Source organism: Pomacea canaliculata, linkage group LG5, assembly GCF_003073045.1.
Source record: "Pomacea canaliculata isolate SZHN2017 linkage group LG5, ASM307304v1, whole genome shotgun sequence".
In the NCBI taxonomy this organism is placed as follows: domain Eukaryota; kingdom Metazoa; phylum Mollusca; class Gastropoda; order Architaenioglossa; family Ampullariidae; genus Pomacea; species Pomacea canaliculata.
Window position 1 is genome coordinate 12311018 of NC_037594.1, and position 19388 is coordinate 12330405.

A 19388-nucleotide genomic window follows, 5' to 3' on the forward strand; every position below is an offset into this window, starting at 1 on the left:
GACGAAAATAACGAGAATAAAATAATTTATTCTGACAAACTTTTTAATTTGTAAACGAAAATGTTACCTTCTACTCTACACAACTCTTCTGTCGTTCTGTCAAGAGTTGTCTCGCCGTGCGATGCTTTAAATGGACCAGTCGCTAGCGAGCTCTCACAGTCTACACGTGGCTTTTCATTGGCCGGCTGCAAGAATGTCGCATAGTTTGAATTGCCGGAAGTTGAGAGACAGCAAAATGCCGAAGCCTACAACTGCTACAAAGGAAAAGAATCAAAACATTCAAGTTGCCGTACGATGTCGGTAAGTAGTAAAAATATGTTTGTGATCATGGTTACCGATTCAACCTTTCTCAATTATTGAAGCTAGTGTAGATTGTATTTTTCTTATAACTTGTTGACAACAAACTGCCCTGTGCTCAATCCATGTTTTTCTGGAGATTTTTCGTACTTTTAAAGTTCAGTGCACACACTCAGTTCAAGATAACTTTATGTATGCCTTCGTAGAGGTTATCCGATGTTATCCAACTTGTATGTGAGACTACGCTCATCTAACGGAGAGATCTGAAATTACCCTTGACGATTAGAAATTAGACGACAAAAGTAAAGAACTGAAGGTTTACAAAAGGCTTGTATACGAGGCAGGTAACTCTCGGTGTCGCCTAGTTTGTGTGTGGGTGTGGTGTGTGTTTGTTTGTTTGTTTGTTTGTTTGTTTGTTTGTTTTGTGTGTGTGAGGGAGAGAGAGACTCTCGATGTCGCCTAGGATGTGTGCATGTACAATAATTTTCATAAAAGAGTTTTATACTTCAGTCTTAGAACTTGCTGCATCTCAGCCTGTCTTTCTCTGTACAGGCCTATAAATGGAGCAGAAAAAAGAGCAGGATCCTGCTCGGTGGTGCACTGTGATCCCGACAAACGAGAAGTTTATATAAAAGAAAAGCCAGGCATTTATCCCCTTACCAAGACGTTCACTTTCGACCATGTGTTCCCACCATCAAGCAAGCAGATTGATGTTTATCGTGCCATGGTTGTACCAGTGGTGGAGGAGGTCCTTATGGGCTACAACTGTACCATATTTGCGTGTGTATTGAATTTTGTGGTCTTGTGTTTGTCTTTTATTTTAAGAATTTTTATGCATGCTTTGACCAATGTTGTGAAGAGGTTTTAGATGAATTACAATCCCATAAGCAACTTAAAGGCTACCTCAAAAGTGCATTCTATTTTCAAGACTTTGTTAATAGTACTAATAAATTTGGAAAATTCAAAATTTTAAAAAATAATTGAACAAATTAATGAGAATGTGATAGTTTCCTATTCTAGAGCCACCCTGATTGATTGACATTTTAGTATGCAGCCCATTGTCTGTGTGTTGTTGCTGAATGCAGACTACCTCTTTTATTACCTAACTAATATATTTAGTTTGTCACTGCAAAGACATTTGCTCTAATAACTCAGTCATATATGATGGGCACTTTGCACCAGAATGTTAGGTGAAGTAGGAAATACAATAATGAGAATATGAAGGTTTCTGAGGAAAAGACAAGACTTTTTTTTTTCTTTGGCTTAGGCAAGAGCATCACATTAAAACTTTATTGTCCACTTTCATAATCAAAGTGTAGACTATTTGTTTCAGTTTCTGAAATTAAAGCTCTGAAAATTTTTGTTTGTTCAGTGTAATGGCTTTTGTCTTTCCTCCTGAAAATATTATTGTACTAACTATATTTTGGAGGGTAAAATGACTGATGAAATCTGAAAGCAGCAATAGTGTCTGGCAGCATGAAATTCTGCATCACATGCTGATTATAAATCCAAAATATTTTTTTAATTTTCATTTTATTTTTTCCCAAATATTGGTGGGTGGGGGTGGACCTAAAATATGTGGTATGATCTTTAACAATTAGCCTGAGTTTTTCAAATCATATACATTACTTGTGGTCTAATCTTCATAGTCTGTTCAGGTGTGTGAGAGATAGTTAATGTGGTAAAAATGTTTCACAAGTTATTAGCGTAATTTATACAGTTATTTATATTTTCTTTAAGCTATGGGCAAACAGGAACTGGTAAAACATTTACCATGGAAGGGGAACGTAGTGATGATACCAGCATATCTTGGGAAGATGATCCACTCTCTGGACTTATTCCACGAGCAATGCAGCAGGTTTTTGAGCAGCTGCAAAAACAGGTTGGGCTAATTACTTTCATTATTTATGTATGTAATACATTATCAGATCTGCAAGAATTCTGTGTTATTTTAGCATATTGAGAATTTCTCTTTACTCTTTCATATTCTTCAACGATACTAAATCCTTTAGTACTTTGTAAAAAAAAAAATTCTTCTCTAATTTATGTATGTGTTTGAAATTTGTTTTTACTAGTGTGTGTTAAAAACTGGTTTGTTTTTTTGTTTGTTTTTTTTTTTTTTGTATGTATTTAGGAGGTGGAGTTTTCTGTACGGGTTTCTTTTCTGGAGCTGTACAATGAAGAACTTTTTGATTTGCTGGGCTCAACAGAAGATCCCTTGCGTCTTCGTATTTATGAAGACATTAGCAAAAAGGTAAGTTTATTGTCATACGTTTGGCAGTTTCAGAATGCTTTATTCATGCCACACACACATCATTCTTTACATCTTGACAATATGCCTTTAAGTATAATATAGTAATTTGTACTGTTCCTTTGAGATTGCATTGTGAACTTTTATGAATAAAAAGCAACCACAATCCCAAACTCCCTAACTGCTAATGCAAGTAAATGTGTTTTCAGGTTGTGATAGTTTTTTATTAACTTGTCTTTGTAACTAAGGGCTCACTCATAATCTCTGGACTTGAAGAAGTTGTTGTACGGAGTAAAGATGAAGTATATGGCATCATGGAAAGGGGAGCAAGTCGACGTCAGACAGCAGCTACTTTAATGAATGCTCAATCCAGGTAAACAAAAAGAAGGGACACAATTCAACATCTTGTACAAATATTTTGTTATACCCTATTATTTGCTAGTGATACCTTACAATACCTGAACATCATGATGCAATTTATGGTAAAAACAGACTAGGCCTTTTGTATGACTATTGTCATCATATGACCTTTGGACACTCCATGTTAACACAATAGCAGTCAGAATTATGCAATAAATTACCAGTGTTGAGTAATTTACACCTACATTCTTTCCGTGGTATATGTTTTGCATCCTCCCCTCTGTCCTCCGTGTTTCAACAGTTTGCATTGCTTTTTCAGTCGATCGCACTCTGTGTTTTCGGTAACAATTCACATCAAAGAAAATACAATGGATGGTGAAGAACTTTTGAAGACAGGCAAGCTCTACTTGGTAAGTGTTTGTTTGGTTGTTTTTTGTTGGTTTTTGTTTTTTTTTTTTTTTTTTTGGTTGTTTTTTTTGTGGGTTTTTTTTTTTGGTGGGGGGTGGGTCCACCACCCCCACCCCCACACTCCTGTCTTGACCCCGACTGGATAAGTTATTCTAAATTTCTTCTCAACATAAGGAATTTTATATGACCTCTCAACCATTTTGACTAAAAGTGTGTTTTGTTATCCATTGTATCAATAGCTTCTTTATCATAATGCTTTCAGTGTGGATTCTTGATTGTGCCTGTAGCTTTATTAATGTGCCAATAGAAACTACTAGAAAAGTACAGCCTTGCTCTTAAAAGAACATCTATTTTCAGGTCGACTTGGCTGGTAGTGAAAATATTGGTCGATCAGGTGCAGTGGACAAAAGAGCAAGAGAAGCAGGTAAGAAATTTGAAGAGCTATATGTTTCAGGAAATGCCATACTCAAAGCATCTTTATTAATCCCTTAGAGGAAATTTTTGTTAATCTGCCACGCACCGCAGATCATGTCACTACTAAGGTAGAATCTAGGATGCAGCAGTAGTGGATAAAAAGTGAAATAATTCATTCAATGTCGTGGGATGATGAGAGTGTTAAGTAGAAGTGGTAGCAGGCAAACAGGAATTTGAGTTTGGTGCTTGCCTTCAAAAGGATGGCAACGCAATCTTCCGGTGCATACAGACTTCAAAATGGAAGGCCCTTCCGCTTAATCTTAAAGAAGGCAGATTCAAACTGCGATTGTCAAGATAAAATTTCTTCAATTTCTGCACCAAACCATGGCAACAACTGTCTGGGTTTTATCAATATACAGATGAGGATGAGGATGAACCACTGATATCTGGAGACAGATGAAGTAGTTGTGGAAAAGCAAGAACACTTTAAAAACGCATGGCATTTACTGCAGATCTGCTATTGCAAAGACCAGTAGATCTGGAATCAAAGAAATGAAGCACAAATGTGTTGACGGCAGGAAGATATAGAAGAATCATCTCAGCCAATAACGGCGACAGTCATACAAACTCTCCAGTCACAAAAAGAAGTAACAAGAGCAAAGAGCAGCAGATGTCACACAACCATTGTGCTGCCATCTTGATATTCCTGTTATGCTTTTGTGAAAGTATGTCAAATGTTTAGTGGAAAATTCTTGACTTTTGGTGATTGTTCCATTTCCATCTTATATCTCTCATCCCTAATGCCACTCTCAAAATCTAGCTACCACTCTAAAATTTATCATACCGATGATGGCTGTAAAAGTTACTGTACTGCTGTTGGCTGTTAAATGAGATAAAGAATTATTTTTCTTTCAGGAAACATCAACCAGAGTCTTTTGACACTGGGTCGTGTTATCACCTCTCTTGTTGAACATGCTCCTCATGTGCCTTACAGGTAAAATGCTTTTTTTGTTGGGGAAGAGACGCAATCCATTGACAGAAACATCACAATAACCTTTCATTGCTCCATTTGTTTTCTGTCCTTCCTTTACAACCCCCTTTCTCTTAAGACAGTCACAAGATCAGTGTACAGGCATTCTTAATTTGATAAAGTATATGATAAAAGTGCTGGCTTACCAAAAAAAAATCTGAAGGACTAGTTTTGGTGGTTTCCCCATATTTTGTTTTATTGCATTGTGACATAATAGTAGCAGAAGTGAGGGCTGTAGGTGCTTCATTAGCTTTCAAGCATCATGCAAGGTATGTTTCAACCATGTTAGTTTCCAGTCTAGTTAGTATCCATGTTCTCAATAATTGCTGCATAAATTTTTCAGCTTATTTTGCATCAAGCACGCCTTATATTGTGTTGGTGTCATTATGATTTACTTTACAGAGAAAGTAAACTGACTCGTCTCCTTCAAGACAGTCTTGGAGGCCGCACAAAGACTTCCATCATTGCTACCATATCCCCTGCATCCAGCAATCTAGAGGTAGTTTTTTTATGATTTTCCTTCAATATTTTATGGGATGAAATTGTTTCTAAAAAATTTCAACTGTCCTTTTTCCCATGTCTTCTTGCTTCACCGTTTTTGTTTTGCTACACAAATAGGTCTTTTCTCCTTTACACGCCTTTCTTTTAACATTGAAAGTATTCTTATTTTGGGCTATGCTAATTTCTTTTATCTGTTTATGTCTTAACAATTTCCTATTATCTAAATTTACATAGTAACCTTTATGGAAAATGAGCATTTTGACAGTTTAATATGTCATTCTAGATTTACTCTTTTAAAAATTGTGTTTCTAAATTGTATGTTTAGGAAACACTGAGCACCCTAGACTATGCTCACAGGGCTAAAAACATCACCAATAGACCAGAGATCAACCAGCGCCTCACAAAACGAGCTCTGCTAAAAGTATGTGTCTTTGTATACTGACCTTAAAATTTTTACATCCGTTGCTGTCAAAAAATTTAATTATAGAAATTTAACTCCCAAGTGGCAACTGTGATGCTGCTGTTTTAAATATTGTATTTCAAAAGGATTTTTTTTTTATTTATTTATGAGGAGGGGTTAAAGTTATTTTACTCATCTTTCACACCTTAACTTTCTGCACCTAAATATTTGTGCATTACATTCACATCATCAAACCTATCACCTACTGACAGTTTTTGAAGCTATCGGTAAAAGTAATAGGAATAATAATAACAGTACCAGAATAATGAAAGAATGAGATACAAGGCTGTATAACTAAAGGCTGGAAAGGCACTCTCTTTAATTAATATTGGTTTGAATATCAGGAATACAATGAAGAAATTGAACGTCTTAGACGAGATCTTCAAGCAGCCAGGGAGAAAAATGGTATCTACATTGCAGAAGAAAATTATGTGTAAGTACTGCAGCAAGTTCTGTGACCAGAGCATGAGATGTATATGTCCTGGGTGGGTTGTTAATGGGAAGACTTTCAGTGAAAGTATATTCTTACTAGCTTTTATTATATTATAATATATTAATGTTTATGATTCTGATAAATGTACTTATTCCATTGTTAGGGCTATGCAAAACAAAATTGCACAGCAGGAAGACAACATAGCCTCCCTTGAGGATCGCATTGCATGTCTTACAGATGAGATGAACAAGGTATGTGAATTTCTGTAAGCTGCAACATTTGCAATAAATTTGAAATAAATTTTCATTTGAAATTTCCTTGATAGATTCGATGAACTTTATGTGTGTGCCATCCAGAAGCTGAGTGGAGGAACTTAGTAGGAAGAAAACATATTAACCGGTGCAAGCATTTATGGTTTGAGCTCTTTGAAACATGCCACATGCAGACACACTTGATCAGCTATATGATCCACTGTTCTTACAGCTTTCTGAGCTGTTCACGGATACCAAAAAAGAGCTTGATGTGACCACAGAGAAACTGGCCATCACTTCTGGGAACCTCGAGAAGGCCACAACAGTACTGGACAACACAAAACATTGTCTCCGTGAAACTGAGAAAGATCGTGATGCCCATGTGTACCTTCTTTCTGAGCATGTCAAAACTGAAACCCATCTGTACTCAGAGGCATCAGAAGTAAGTTTTTTTGTACAATTGCTGAGACAATGGTCAGTGAAAAATGCATTCCCCAAAAAAAAAAAAAAAAGGAGAAAAGGTTTTGTTTTTGGTTGGTGTTTTTCGGTTGGTTTTTTTTTAATTTGTTTTTTGTAACCCATTCGCTCTTGAAATGGTTAGTCTCACAGCAACCTATCTGTTGACAGTTGTTGGCAACAACTAAGTCAAGTATTGGTGATGTAGAAGGCCTACATGCCAAACTTGATCGCAAGCACAGTGTTGAGACTCATAACAAGCAAGCACAGGTCATCTTTCAAGAGCGTTTCCATGGTAACCTGAGGTCAATGAAGGATAACCTGGATATTTTTATGGAGCAGCATCATGGTCTTACTACCAAATCCACTTCAGTTTTGGGTATGCTCCCAACTTCATCTGCATTTTCAAAATTAGTTTTTATATATTTAGTTATGAAATAAGTGATAGTTTTGCAAGTAGTAGTGTTGGGTTTGCCCATTTCATTTCAAACAGTGTCCTTTTTCTCACAGCTTTATGCCAGAATTCCAGAGCAACTAGTATTTCATCTGCTTTGGGGAATACTTTCTTTGCTGATGTATGCTATCCCATCTGTTTTTTTCCCCCCAAGTTGTTTATAAGGGTGAGTTTTATATATATATATTGGGTGAGTGGGGGTAAAGGCAGAGCAGACTAAACATTAAAAACTGACATAAGATTTGAGCACACTTTAAAAGCAGATTGTTAAGTATGTAACCATGACCTTAATGAATTTGTCTTAAAGAATCCAGCCTTCAGAAGCAGCAGAAGTTTGCTGAGACTTTGCAGAAAGACATGCAAAGTCTTTCTGTCACAGTCTGCAGCCAAGTGGAGCAGTTGAGTAATCAGCTGAGAGAGCAAACTACAACTTCGCACTCTTGGGGTGCACAGCTGCACAATGCTGCTATTGAACTTCAGGTTGGAATTTAGCAGTATAGTAACTGTGATGTATGTAGGAATATAGTCAATGTGGTGTATGTAGCAGTATAGTAGCTGCTGTGTGTAGCAGTATAGTAGCTGCTGTGTAGCAGTATAGTAGCTGCTGTAAAGTAACTGGTGTAGCAGTAAAGTAACTGTGGTGTATATAGCATTATAGTAACTGGTGTGTATAGCAGTATAGTAACTGGGGTATTTGGTGGCTGCTTTTTGGACTCATGCAATGTTTCGGATTCTTGCCTAGCACACAGATCTTTATTTTGTAGGGAGAAATTCTAGAGCGATGTGACAAAATCTATGCTATGATATACTTCAGGCAGATTAAATTACAAGATCGTCTGCATCTTGTGATAATTTGGGTAGACATAGGTGAGTGGCGTGGAGAATCAAAATATATATACAGATGAAAAGGAATCATTGATATGTTGACTTGCTTGTGTGACTTACATTCATATTGCTCCCAAGGTTAACTTACCACTATCATAAAAAAAATCTAGCCACTGCATGAATAACTCTTAACAATCTTTTTGTCTAGGCCAAAGAACAATCACGCTTATCAGAAGTGTGCCACAATGTGGTTGCACAAGCAATGAAGTCTTTAGAGGACAAACTGAAACAGCTGACAGAAGATCTGTGCCACATGTCCCATATTTTAGAGCAACAGGTAAGGCTCTTTTTAGAGATATATCTGTGTACAAAATGCATAGAAACTTGATATTAATTTTTACTTATCTTTCTCACATCCACACACTTTCCCTTCCCTTCCCCAAGTCTGCTAAAAGAGGTGCCCATATGCTTTTCCGTAATTTTGACATGGCAAGTTTTTTAACGTTGAATTTGTATGTAAAAACCATGATTTTCATATTTTACTCTTTTCCTCACAGCTATTTTTCATCCAGAAGTAAAATTTAAATATGCAAGCTATAGTTTTAAAGAATTTTGCATATCATTTAGAGAAACAGAAACAAATGACTTTTGTACAAAGTTTCCTTGAAGAAGTATCACTGTTGTACACAGAGGAAAGAGCAGGAGGCTTTGGTCACAAACCAGCGGGAGCTGCTATGGAGAAATGTGGTGGCGCTGTCAGTAGTTATAGAGGAACATGTAGAATCACACTGCAAGCATCTAGAAGAGTTGCAATTGGAGGCAAGCAACCACACTGTTACACAGACAGCACTCAACCAAGTGAGTTATGATTAAGGTGTGGTGGTGCATTGATTATATTAGTTGTGTTAGGTTACATGTAACTGACCCTTCATTACAGTGGTTCCTGAGAAATCAGTGCATACAATTTTGACTTCATAACCTATAACATATATTTATCAAATGCTGATATATTACACCAATAAAAATTTTTTAATTCTCTTGCTTAAAATGAGAACTAAAAAAGGAAAGGTCAAATAAACTCGATAGTTGTAGGGGCAGTGAATTGTTAGTAGTACAGCCTGTTTAAGGTAAACATGTAGAAAGAATAATAGCAAAGAAGAGACCATCACTGTGTTCATTGCTATTTAACAAATCATTTCATTTTACCTTAAGACTAATACAAATGGCTTTGTAGTTCTGCATCTGGGTATATCTGTTTCCAGGATATTGAATCCAAGCTGAAAGAACTAATGACCTTGTTCACAAAGCAGCAACAAATGGAGTCAACATTTACACAGCATGTGAGCATTTAGTGTAGAATCAAGATTACTTGTTTGTGTAGTTGAGTTTTGTTGTTTTTGCTCTTTATAACTCTTTCTTTCTTTACATCTAATCTCAGAGAAATATGTCAGGTGGAAGGGAGAGATTAAGTAAGAGACAAATATAAAAATTAATAAAACATGGAAGTAGAGCAATAAAGTTTCATGGTTTAGTGAACATTCTTAACATTTTATCAACTGATGTTTTAAAAGTGTGGTTTTGGTGGTTGTGTTCAACTGTCTTTATTTCATGTTCACAGGTCACAGCACAGTTAGAAAGTTCCCAGCAAGCAGAGAATCATTTGCAGTCAAAAGCACAAGGGTGAGACAGAGAATTCCCAGAATTATAGCTTTTCTTTTCAAAGGAAAGGAAGCATTAGAATTCCATCAACAACTGAGGAGTCTTTGTGTTTCCCTTTCTTCCTTTCCATGTTTGCTTATTTTATTTCTTGTATAAACTGAGACAAGTCAAACTTAAAATTATATGAATCTTTTTTTTTGCAAACTGCACATTGGTTTTTAGATAACCTTGCCAATTTAATAGAAATTTATTCTCCAGAATCACAGATCTCACTTTTCACTTTAGATTAATGTTGTACATTCTCTTTGCCTTTTTAGGTGTGTATCATCTTTGAGCAACTCACTGGATGAGATGCAAAAAGAAGTCTTACACAAAGTGGCTGCTGATTCTTCAAGTCTTGCATCAAAGCTAACACAGGCTAGTATTGTGCTTTTGTCAACCCATGCATCTTTCGCTGGTAACTTTTATGACGTTTCATGCCATTTCAGTGCATCTAGTTTCTAATTATTATGAATATATTTCTTTTTATTACAGTATTCAGAAGAAGTTGCAAAATGCACAGAAACAAATAATGGCTTACAAAATCAGCTGATGGAAACATTTGAACAGTCACAGAAAGTAAGCTGTGTGTGTGCATGTCTATGTCTGACCTTCCAAACTGTGTAATAACATTTACATTTATCGAAAAAAGCATACCTTCTGAAGAGTTATTATCATTCAAATTCATTTTTTAAATATAATAATACCAAGGTTTTTTGGCTTATTGTCAAACTATTTGCTAGTGCCTGGTATGGTATAGCCTTAGGAGTCAGAATTGTACAGAATTTACTTTGGTGACTTAAATTGATTTCTGTTTGCAAGTACACAAATGTTCTTTGATTTTCTAGACATGGAAAGAACATGCATTGTCTGTAGCGGAATCTGTAGAAGTCCACAGTGCTTCTCTTCAGTCTCAGCTTCACAGTTTGCAGGATTCTACCAAGGTATTTGTTTACTGATAATTATTTTGAAAGGTTGTGGTCACCTTCATCTTGTACAGCAGCTTTACTGAAGAAATAAAGAAAACTGTTTTGTTTCGATAGCTCCACTTAGCTCATTGCACCACATCATTTGCCAAAATCTTAGTTAATAGCCCCCGTCATTCTTGATTCATAAGATTACACATCACCAGAAGGAAGTCAAAAGTGTTGATTTCAGTAATTTACACTAATAAACTACATCGTCACGTCTGCTGCTTCGTTTGATAATTACCACATTTTTATGGCCTTCTTTTTATATATATATAAAGCAGGAGGGTAAAATGAAATAATCAAAACTTTTCGCATTGCATTACAAGGAGTTTATGTTTCACAGAAACTGTCACTTGGCTGCACCTCAGCATTGGAAAGTATGAGCACCTGTGTGTTGGAAAACACAAATGCGAACCAGCAGAGGCACCAGGAACAAGAACAGCTTTTGAAACAAGCTATGCAGCTGGTTACCATGACATCACAAAATCAACACAAAGCCCTAGAGAATCGTGAAAGGGAGCTGGGCATCTTCTTGAAGCAAGAACTGCACGAGGATATACCTACAGGTAGGGTGTGGATGACTGGATTATAAAGCAGGGGAGACAATGTTCCTATTAGCTGGAATTGTATGTTGCATTTTTCACTGTTGCAATGGGCTGTTTTCCTAGAATATATTTTCTTTTTCAGGTGCAACACCTCAAAGGCGTGAGTTCAGCTACCCACAAGGCCTAAGTGAAACAGAAGAAGACAAAATATTGCTCGGTCGATTTTATGAGTCCTACAGGCCTGGTCCAGATCCTTTTCCTCTTCATTTGACACCAGTGTTTGATGAGGCAGGGAATGGGGAGCTTGGCACAGCCACTGATGACAAAACCTGTCACACTGGGTCAAGAAGTTCCTTCCAGGTCCATAGCTTTCCCTTTTTATTACTCTTTCCTCACAAGTTATACTGTTAACAAGCACAAACAAAATTTGTTCACTACCCTGCAGTTTTTAGTTTATTGAGCTTTTTATTTTAAAATTTCACTTGTGCATGGAAAAAAACACCCCTCTTGTTGAGAAATAATAGTCATCATGAATTCAGCTGCAACTCTTTATTTTCACTAAGATTTTTTTAAATGACGAAAGAAAGATACACGTGATAATGCAGTGAGTGAAAACTAAAACTGTTCATTAACATCACTTTGATTAAGTGAAAATGGCTGTCTTTCCAGCAGAAGCACTTTCAAGATTTTTTGAGAGCTGTATCTTTATATATATTTTCTGTACTCGATGTCAGGAAAGGATAAGGCATAGCTTACAGTTTTCCGATAGTAGCTGTAGTTCTTAATACAAACCTCTGCTGCTGGTGTCAGGGAGGTCAGGAGGCTGAGGAGGTACATGATGACAGTGATGTTGGTAGTGACCACTCCATTGCATCTACTACTTCAGGGGTGTCGAGTGTCAGTGCTCGCAGCAAGGTAACGTACCATATTAGCTGTACAGGGTGGGCACTCGGCCTTAGTAATAATATTAGTACCAGAAATTAGTTTTCATGACTAGAGATATTACACTGTATGCCATCTACAAGGAACAAGTCTCTTTTGTAATCCGATTTATCTGTGAATGAGAACAAGTAGAAACCAGCGCTACAAGTTCTTCTATGTCTGAGGATCATCTTGTAATCTTTTTTTATCATTTTCTTGTTATCCTATCACTTTTAACACACCAATTTGCTAACAATATAACATTAAAGGCTAACTCATGTCAAACAAATGCAAAGAATAATTGAACATTTTGAAGATGTTTTAAGTTCATATTTAGGAATCTGCAATGAGGGTGTTTGATCAATTATTCAGTGCATGCACTGTACGTGCTGGTCGGTAAGCCATTCAGCTGCTTTTACTGAGACACATGAGCATAAAGAAAAGGGGTAAAAAAAAATATTAAAAAAACTACTGTGTTATAAATTGCCGCAACTGTAAATTTTAAAAAGGCCAGGGAAAAAAGTTAATTTGATCTGTTTTCCAGATGGTAGATGCCTAAACACTTGAGAGAGAAAAATTGTGGTTATATTTTTTATGTTATGAAGAGAGAACTTTGTACTGACAGCGTACTCAACATTATATGTGGCTGACATTTCATAGTGGGATTTTCACACAAATGATGTGTATAACAGTCAGATCCCAACATTACTTTGTGGGTACAAAGTGAGACGCACAAACCTCACCGCGATGAGCAAAACAGTAAGAAACCTGCTAAATGCTGATTGGATGTTGCCGTAGGTCACCGACCTTGATGAAATACCCTCATTGCCAGTTTATATTTGCCTTCTGTGTGAAATCTAATGAAACACATTCTCCTTTAAAAAAAAATAAAAATAAAAAAAGTTGGCATGTAGCTGGTTAGAGCCACGGAAGTCTCTGTCTCTTTTGCTTTCTTCCCTCTCCCTTTTATTTTTTAAGTCCCTCCATTGACATTCAATAGTTCAAATTGTTTTGGGTAGAATACGAATATGTCAGTAAAAGATTTTTTTTTTCACATCATTCTGAGATAAAATGAGTTGCTTTGCTAAAATCAGTAAAATTTATTTGTTCTTTATCTTGTTAATCAGAGCCAAGTATCAGAAACTGAGGCCAAAGAAAACAAAGGGAAAACCATGATGCCACCTAGCCTTTCATCTATTCGCAAGAATCGTACTGTACGCACTCCAGTCAAAGGGGCTGCAACCTCAAAACCTGCTACGCCCAGCAAAACCAAATCTAAAGTTCCATTCAGAAACACAGCCAATGCTCCAGCATAGCTGACATCAGCAGCACTTGTATAGTTGTAGGCTGGATACGTACAGGAAGGTTTTCTTCTGCTCATACTACCACATTGACACGCTCACATGCCTGTCAGACCTGTTTGTACATAAATTGGGACTGACTGGTGGCAGGCTCAGACTTGTTGAAGACTGTTCTGGAAATCCTGAACTGGGTAGAGCCAGGCAGGAGATCCAGTAGGGAGGTGGAGATGTAGAACAAAATGTAGAATCGTCTTTTGCATGTCAGACTGTTGTGTGATGAAGTTAAAAATAAACACAAGTTCACTACTTACATGCTCTTTGTATGTAACGGTTCCTTGATTATTTTTTATTTACATTTAGTTAGCATAAAATAATTTGAAGTCTAAGGATCCTAAAAGACACTGCCATTTTTTACAACTTCTCTAAAGCCAATCAATTTCTCTGTGCCTGCTTCTCATGCATGCTTCTTACACCATTCACTTTGTAGCCCTTACCATAAACTTTAATAATCCCTGTTCATGTATTAAAAAATTATTTTATATTTAATGCTACTTGTGCATATAGTGTAAATTATACTGATAATGTAATGAGACTCGCTAAATTTTAATTGAACTTTCTTTTAGCTTTTTTTTTTTTTTTTTTTTTTTTTTAAATGCAAGAGGCTACTGTTTTAGCACTTAAAGCTTGGTAACATTTTTTCCATTGAATTCATGCCATCTTATAGTGTAAAATTACTGTGCCAGTAGAGGCCACCCCAGTGTAAAAATCTTACAATGTATACGTTACTATAGAGAGATATAGGCATGTCTTTTATTTATTTTTTTTTTTTAACTGAGAAGAATAAAATTTGACGTCCTATTGGATTCTGTGTGTATCTATGTGTTGTAGCTATTAAGATAGAATTAGCGCCACATTTCTCTTTGACAGGCATTTCTATGTTACTGTGGCAGAGATTCTCATCCGTATCATTATTCACTGATTTTATGTGGAAAATCTCAAAAATACAGAACAACTATGCATGGAAAAGCACCAGTAGTTTCATTTTCATTTTTAATTTCCTGGTTTTCAGTGAGACTCAACAAGAATCTTTGCTGTCCTATTGTGGGACAGTTTTCTCGCTGTTCATGGGGTTTTCCTATTTTATCAGGTGACATTAGCTCCCAGCAAGTATCACTTTCACAGGCATGTGAGAAAAGTAACCCATTTCTGACCACCAAGCAAAAAGGAACTACCAGCTTTTAACAGAAGTATAAACCTTTTTTTTAAAATGTGTACTTGCTGATAACACACACATGGATAAGATCTCAATGGAAGAAATGAGATTCTTGAGGGTGAAACTGTACTTACATTATCTGCAATAGCTTGCACACAGTAAACTGTGAGTTCCTATGGGATTTTGCTGCAACCCTATGGTCGAGGAGTAGCAAGGAATAAACTATCCTCTAGTGAATCAGATAGAGGGGTAGTTAAAGCAACAAGCGATATCTCTTGCCAGATCTACTTACCCTTAACTTGTGATAAACAATGTCTCCTATCCAGAAATTGTTTATAAATCCCCAGATACAATTAACAAAGGCCATACACTCTGCTACCCTCAAAATGTCACCATTGTCCAAGTGTGTGCTCCATACTGGGCCTTCGTGAAACCAACGATATCGACCTCAGACTCCTAGAGTTTGTGCAGAACCATTCGACTCGCATCACCTGAAGTTTGAAAACCCATGAGGTAGTCTTGTCGCTTCCCCTCCCGCAATTTTCCACCAAGGTGTAACACTTGTGTTCGCCACTTGGTGTAGGGAGCAAAAGACAGAATGTTCTCACCCAAACCACCACCCTAGCCAAGGGGAAATAGTCCCACTGCCTTGTAGACAATCTTAGGGAAAGTGTTTGCGACCCTCAACTGTGGGAACAAAGGCGCCACGTCACTGCTGCCCAAAGCCTATGTAGTTCAAAATTTGAAAATAGACCAAGTAATCTTCAAATGTGATGTTACTTTTTGTAATTAAACATTTTCTAGAAGTGCGGGGCATAGAAAAGTGTTTGATAACAACTATTCGAGTCCTGTTTATGTTCATGTTCATAGAGGTCGAGCTGGCAAATAGGTCTAGTCATTTTTTGTTTTTTTTCTATACTCTTCTGCAGCCAGTGGGTGCGTTTATTTCGAAAGCGCTCCATCACCACACCTCTGCACATCCCACTACAGTGACTACACGGTGTAGGAGTGTCCAGTCATAAACACGTGAGTTGACCTTCCATCAGTTCCCAATTCCGCAGCACTCCTGGTTTTCAGATCACGTAAACCTCATCACTTGACTCCTTCGTTGGCTTCCCCCATTCAAGCACGTATTGAGTAGAACTAACATTTTTTTCCCTCCGTGAGTTTTTCTCGGAGTTCCTCATTCCTCACATTTTTCCCAAGCTGCTTCACCCCTTGTCCAATATACGCATATTCACACTGTTTGCTGTCAAAACATAAACACTGGACCATCGCACCTTTACGATTAATCATAGGTGTGGAACTTGCATCCTCCTCAAATCCGCCATGTACGGTTATTAAAACTTGCGCTTAACTTGAAACAATATGTAAATGTCTCTCTTATTACTTGTATTCCTCTACTATTCTTTATATATATAATGTTATATCTGAGTTTCTTCGGTTGTTGGATGCTCCAACTGTTTACAGTATCCTTCATACCTTCATCCATTGCTTTACGTTCTGTGCCTGTACACATCTCACCGTCCACTATCTGTTCATTTATCATCACTGGTCTGAGCAGTGAGTGCGATCTCCCTTGGTCGTGGTGCTGTGCATTACAAATACCCATCATCGTCATCATCATCATCATCATCATTATTATCTTTCACATTATAAACAGATATAATCAGGAATGCAAAATTATATGGGCTTTTAAAAACATTTCAGCATGACGTTTTGTGAGACTCAATTTAATGGTGACTCTAAAGATGATGTAACAGAAACTAAGATAATAAGACTATTGCTGCAGTAGACCATCGATCTGGGTACCTAGGATAGGCCACGTACATGGTGCACCCGACTTCAGAACAAAAGGCCGCTTGTTCGAGGCTTCCTCCAGCTGGTGCTCAGAAACGGACGACCTTTGCCGTTACCAAGAGAGAAATGATAAACATCTTTTGTTCCCCACACACACACACAAACACTTTTAGACATTCATTATTTCACTCTGTGTGAGGTTAGGGTTAAAGTTTAAGCGCGACTCACAGTCACATAGGTGTATATAGGATAAAGCAATAGACATTTGTAGTTTTGCAATGCTCATGAGTTTTCTGCAAAACAAGCAATCAATGTAGAGAAGATTGTGCCCGTGAAAAGAAAGTAAGGTTAATGTAGAATATATAATACAGGCTATTCCGGCTATCCCCGGTGAACTGGCAATGACTAGACTATCAGCAGATGATAAGATTATATGTTTGTAATTACAATGGCAGTGGCCTTGGTCCTTGTTTAGATCATCAAGTACAATCGTTGGCAGACAACAATGTCAGTAAGTTCCATGCAAATTAAAAACACGCTGACAAATATTTGTCACAAGCATCGACATCTCAAGGTTGAACCACATACACACCAAGAGCTGGTTTTGGAGATTCCCAGTTGTAAGATATGCTCCTCAAGAGAAGAACAGATACTGTGCTGCTGTTTTATAATTACTTTTGTGTGAGCTGTCTGGCGAAAAGGGTGTGCTTCCACACAGATAACTTTGAAATCTGCCAAAACTGGTATATATCTGTTTGTTAGCATCTGTTCAGTAGACCAAATTAAGTTGGTTCTTTTGTATTTACGATCGTCTGCGAGGTAAGAATTAAAGACTAGCTTTGATGACATAACTGACGTATTTGCAAAGACGAGGAAAATAAATATGTAAAAGAAATGTTAAAGTTGTAGTATAAATAAAATAAGTAAATTATATTCTTTGATGTTTGATCATTTTCCCGTTTTTTATTGACCAATAATCCATCATTTATCTCATTATATCTGGAAATTTATTATAGTCTTAGTTCTTTTAAGTCACTTTTATTTTCTTATACAAAATTTACATTTTTTAATTTGATGAGAGGAGCTTCGTGTTTCACTTGCCCTTGGCGCCCAAAACGTTTGTACACTACTGTACAGGTAGACAGTTCACTGACCCTACCTCTATTGTACAAAGATACCTTTAGCTATATTTGCCTTTATAATTTCCCTATGATTTGTCACAACTTTACAACTCTTCTTCTCAACAAAGGGCAGATGCACAAATGTAAAAGATGAACTGGAATAACTGAACACTGAAAAGTGGTCTACAAAGATGAATCTGGAAAGAGAATTCAAGGGTCGCAAATTCACATCCCACAAAAAGTCCAAGTGTCCAGTATTCCGCCATAGCTTTTCCGGACTCGGCTGGAAACACTTCCTACAGTAGAGAATGAAGACTTTCCACCAACAACCCAGTGTGTTCTCACAAATTGCCTTGATGTTGTAATATGTTACAATTCTCTCTCCATCTCCACTTCACCTAACCATTCTCACAAACCCCGATCGCGACTCAATTGCATGAGTGCTTAATTGTAATTCTCTTTATTTAGAAAAAAACAAACAAACATGAGAACAGAAATTTAACAGACCAAGATAGATCGAAGTGGTTTTTGTCCTTTTATGTCTGAGATTAGAAAGTGTAAAGTGCTCTGTAATAGAGAATTAAGTATCGCAAACATGCAGTGCGCGTGGGTAGATCGAACTGTTTGTGACCAGGTGGAGGATACGACAGAAAAAAAAAAACAACAACAAAGTATGAAGTCAGCCTCAGGACAGCAAAATCTCAATCTCACAAAGCATCGATCTCCTTGTTGCCTCCCCCAATACCCCCACACACACACACACTCCCACACAGACAGACCCACCCATACACACGTCCACAAACACGTCTAGTCAAGATATTAATTGTCAAGGAAGTTCTTGACCAGGCAAAGTGCAAAAGCCTCCAACCTTTAAAAGTACTTCCCCCCTCCCCAAGTCCCACTGTATCATTTGTATAAAAAAATGTACTCAGCTAAGATCGAATAATTAATGTTCCATTCACATGGGAAAATCCGAAGTGATTCAATCATGAAAGGGCAATGACCTTCTCCAGAGCATTCAAACTTTAGCTGTATCGGGAAATTCCGAACTTAGTAATCGGCGCAAGCCCTTTTTAGCTGAACACATCGTAATAGTCATGCACGCACTTCATGAACCCAGATGTTAATTAACAACCAGGACACATAGTTATAATTATGTCCAGCGCATATATACGTGTGCATACATGTTAGCGTGCACGCGCGTGTGAAATATCTAAAACAAGCGTGTATATACGTGCATTTGTCAGTGTGTGTGCGTGATTATGTGAGAAATATTCTCTCTCTGTCCTCTTTCCTGACCGTTCATTCATAATTAAATATTTGTTTTCGTTTGACCTTACTTTTGGTTTATGGTCATATTAAAGTCAAATTTTACCAGGGGATCAGACAATTTAATAATTTAATTTTTTATAGCAGCACCGATCGATTGATCTTGATCTTATCCAGATGAAAATGCTCGATCGGATAATTTGTCTATATAATTATGTGCATGGTGTTTTCAGTCCTTCATGATGATAAGTTTGAAGATCGAGTCATTCTTATTTTCCATTCTATGTATGCATATATTAAAACTGCTAAAACCATGCAAACACAGACCAAGATATATATGTCTCTGGAAATCATAACCTATAAGGATTATATCTGTAATAATTATAAATACTTTTTAGCAAAATATTTA

At 37.0% G+C, this 19388-nt stretch overlaps 2 protein-coding genes and 1 long non-coding RNA gene across 3 annotated transcripts in view; 1 reads left to right on the forward strand and 2 right to left on the reverse strand.

The window, feature by feature from the left end:
• The window catches only part of LOC112564925, a 51134-nt gene extending 50960 nt beyond the window's left edge, over window positions 1-174 (reverse strand). The window contains exon 1 of the mRNA XM_025240071.1: window positions 68-174. The gene's annotated coding sequence lies outside the window, so the exon portion shown is untranslated. The remainder of the gene's footprint in view (window positions 1-67) is intronic.
• LOC112564923 (kinesin-like protein KIF11-B) lies at window positions 148-14439 on the forward strand. Its single transcript, XM_025240063.1, has 26 exons — window positions 148-300; window positions 850-1077; window positions 2038-2179; window positions 2432-2551; window positions 2797-2921; window positions 3228-3318; window positions 3674-3740; window positions 4646-4724; window positions 5163-5259; window positions 5587-5682; window positions 6066-6154; window positions 6318-6405; window positions 6638-6847; window positions 7033-7240; window positions 7623-7795; window positions 8349-8477; window positions 8831-8998; window positions 9403-9480; window positions 9759-9820; window positions 10117-10216; window positions 10334-10417; window positions 10687-10782; window positions 11153-11375; window positions 11497-11714; window positions 12165-12269; window positions 13403-14439. Exons 1-26 carry the CDS (start codon window positions 194-196, stop codon window positions 13589-13591), a joined length of 3372 nt encoding a protein of 1123 aa, XP_025095848.1. The 5' UTR covers window positions 148-193; the 3' UTR covers window positions 13592-14439.
• LOC112564929 lies at window positions 11620-16101 on the reverse strand. Its single transcript, XR_003099287.1, has 3 exons — window positions 15082-16101; window positions 12147-12308; window positions 11620-11758 (listed from the first exon to the last, which is right to left on the reverse strand). It is a non-coding gene; the product is annotated as an uncharacterized LOC112564929 (long non-coding RNA).
• Between the last annotated feature and the right edge of the window lie 3287 nt (window positions 16102-19388).

What these genes read in the sequence shown, in the direction of transcription:
- LOC112564923 (XM_025240063.1), top strand. Translation starts at nt 194, where the DNA reads ATGTCGCATAGTTTGAATTGCCGGAAGTTGAGAGACAGCAAAATGCCG. An exon ending in CACAGACAGCACTCAACCAA is followed by an intron (nt 8,999 to 9,402) that starts GTGAGTTATGAT and finishes ATCTGTTTCCAG; the next exon opens with GATATTGAATCCAAGCTGAA. An exon ending in GTTTGCAGGATTCTACCAAG is followed by an intron (nt 10,783 to 11,152) that starts GTATTTGTTTAC and finishes TATGTTTCACAG; the next exon opens with AAACTGTCACTTGGCTGCAC.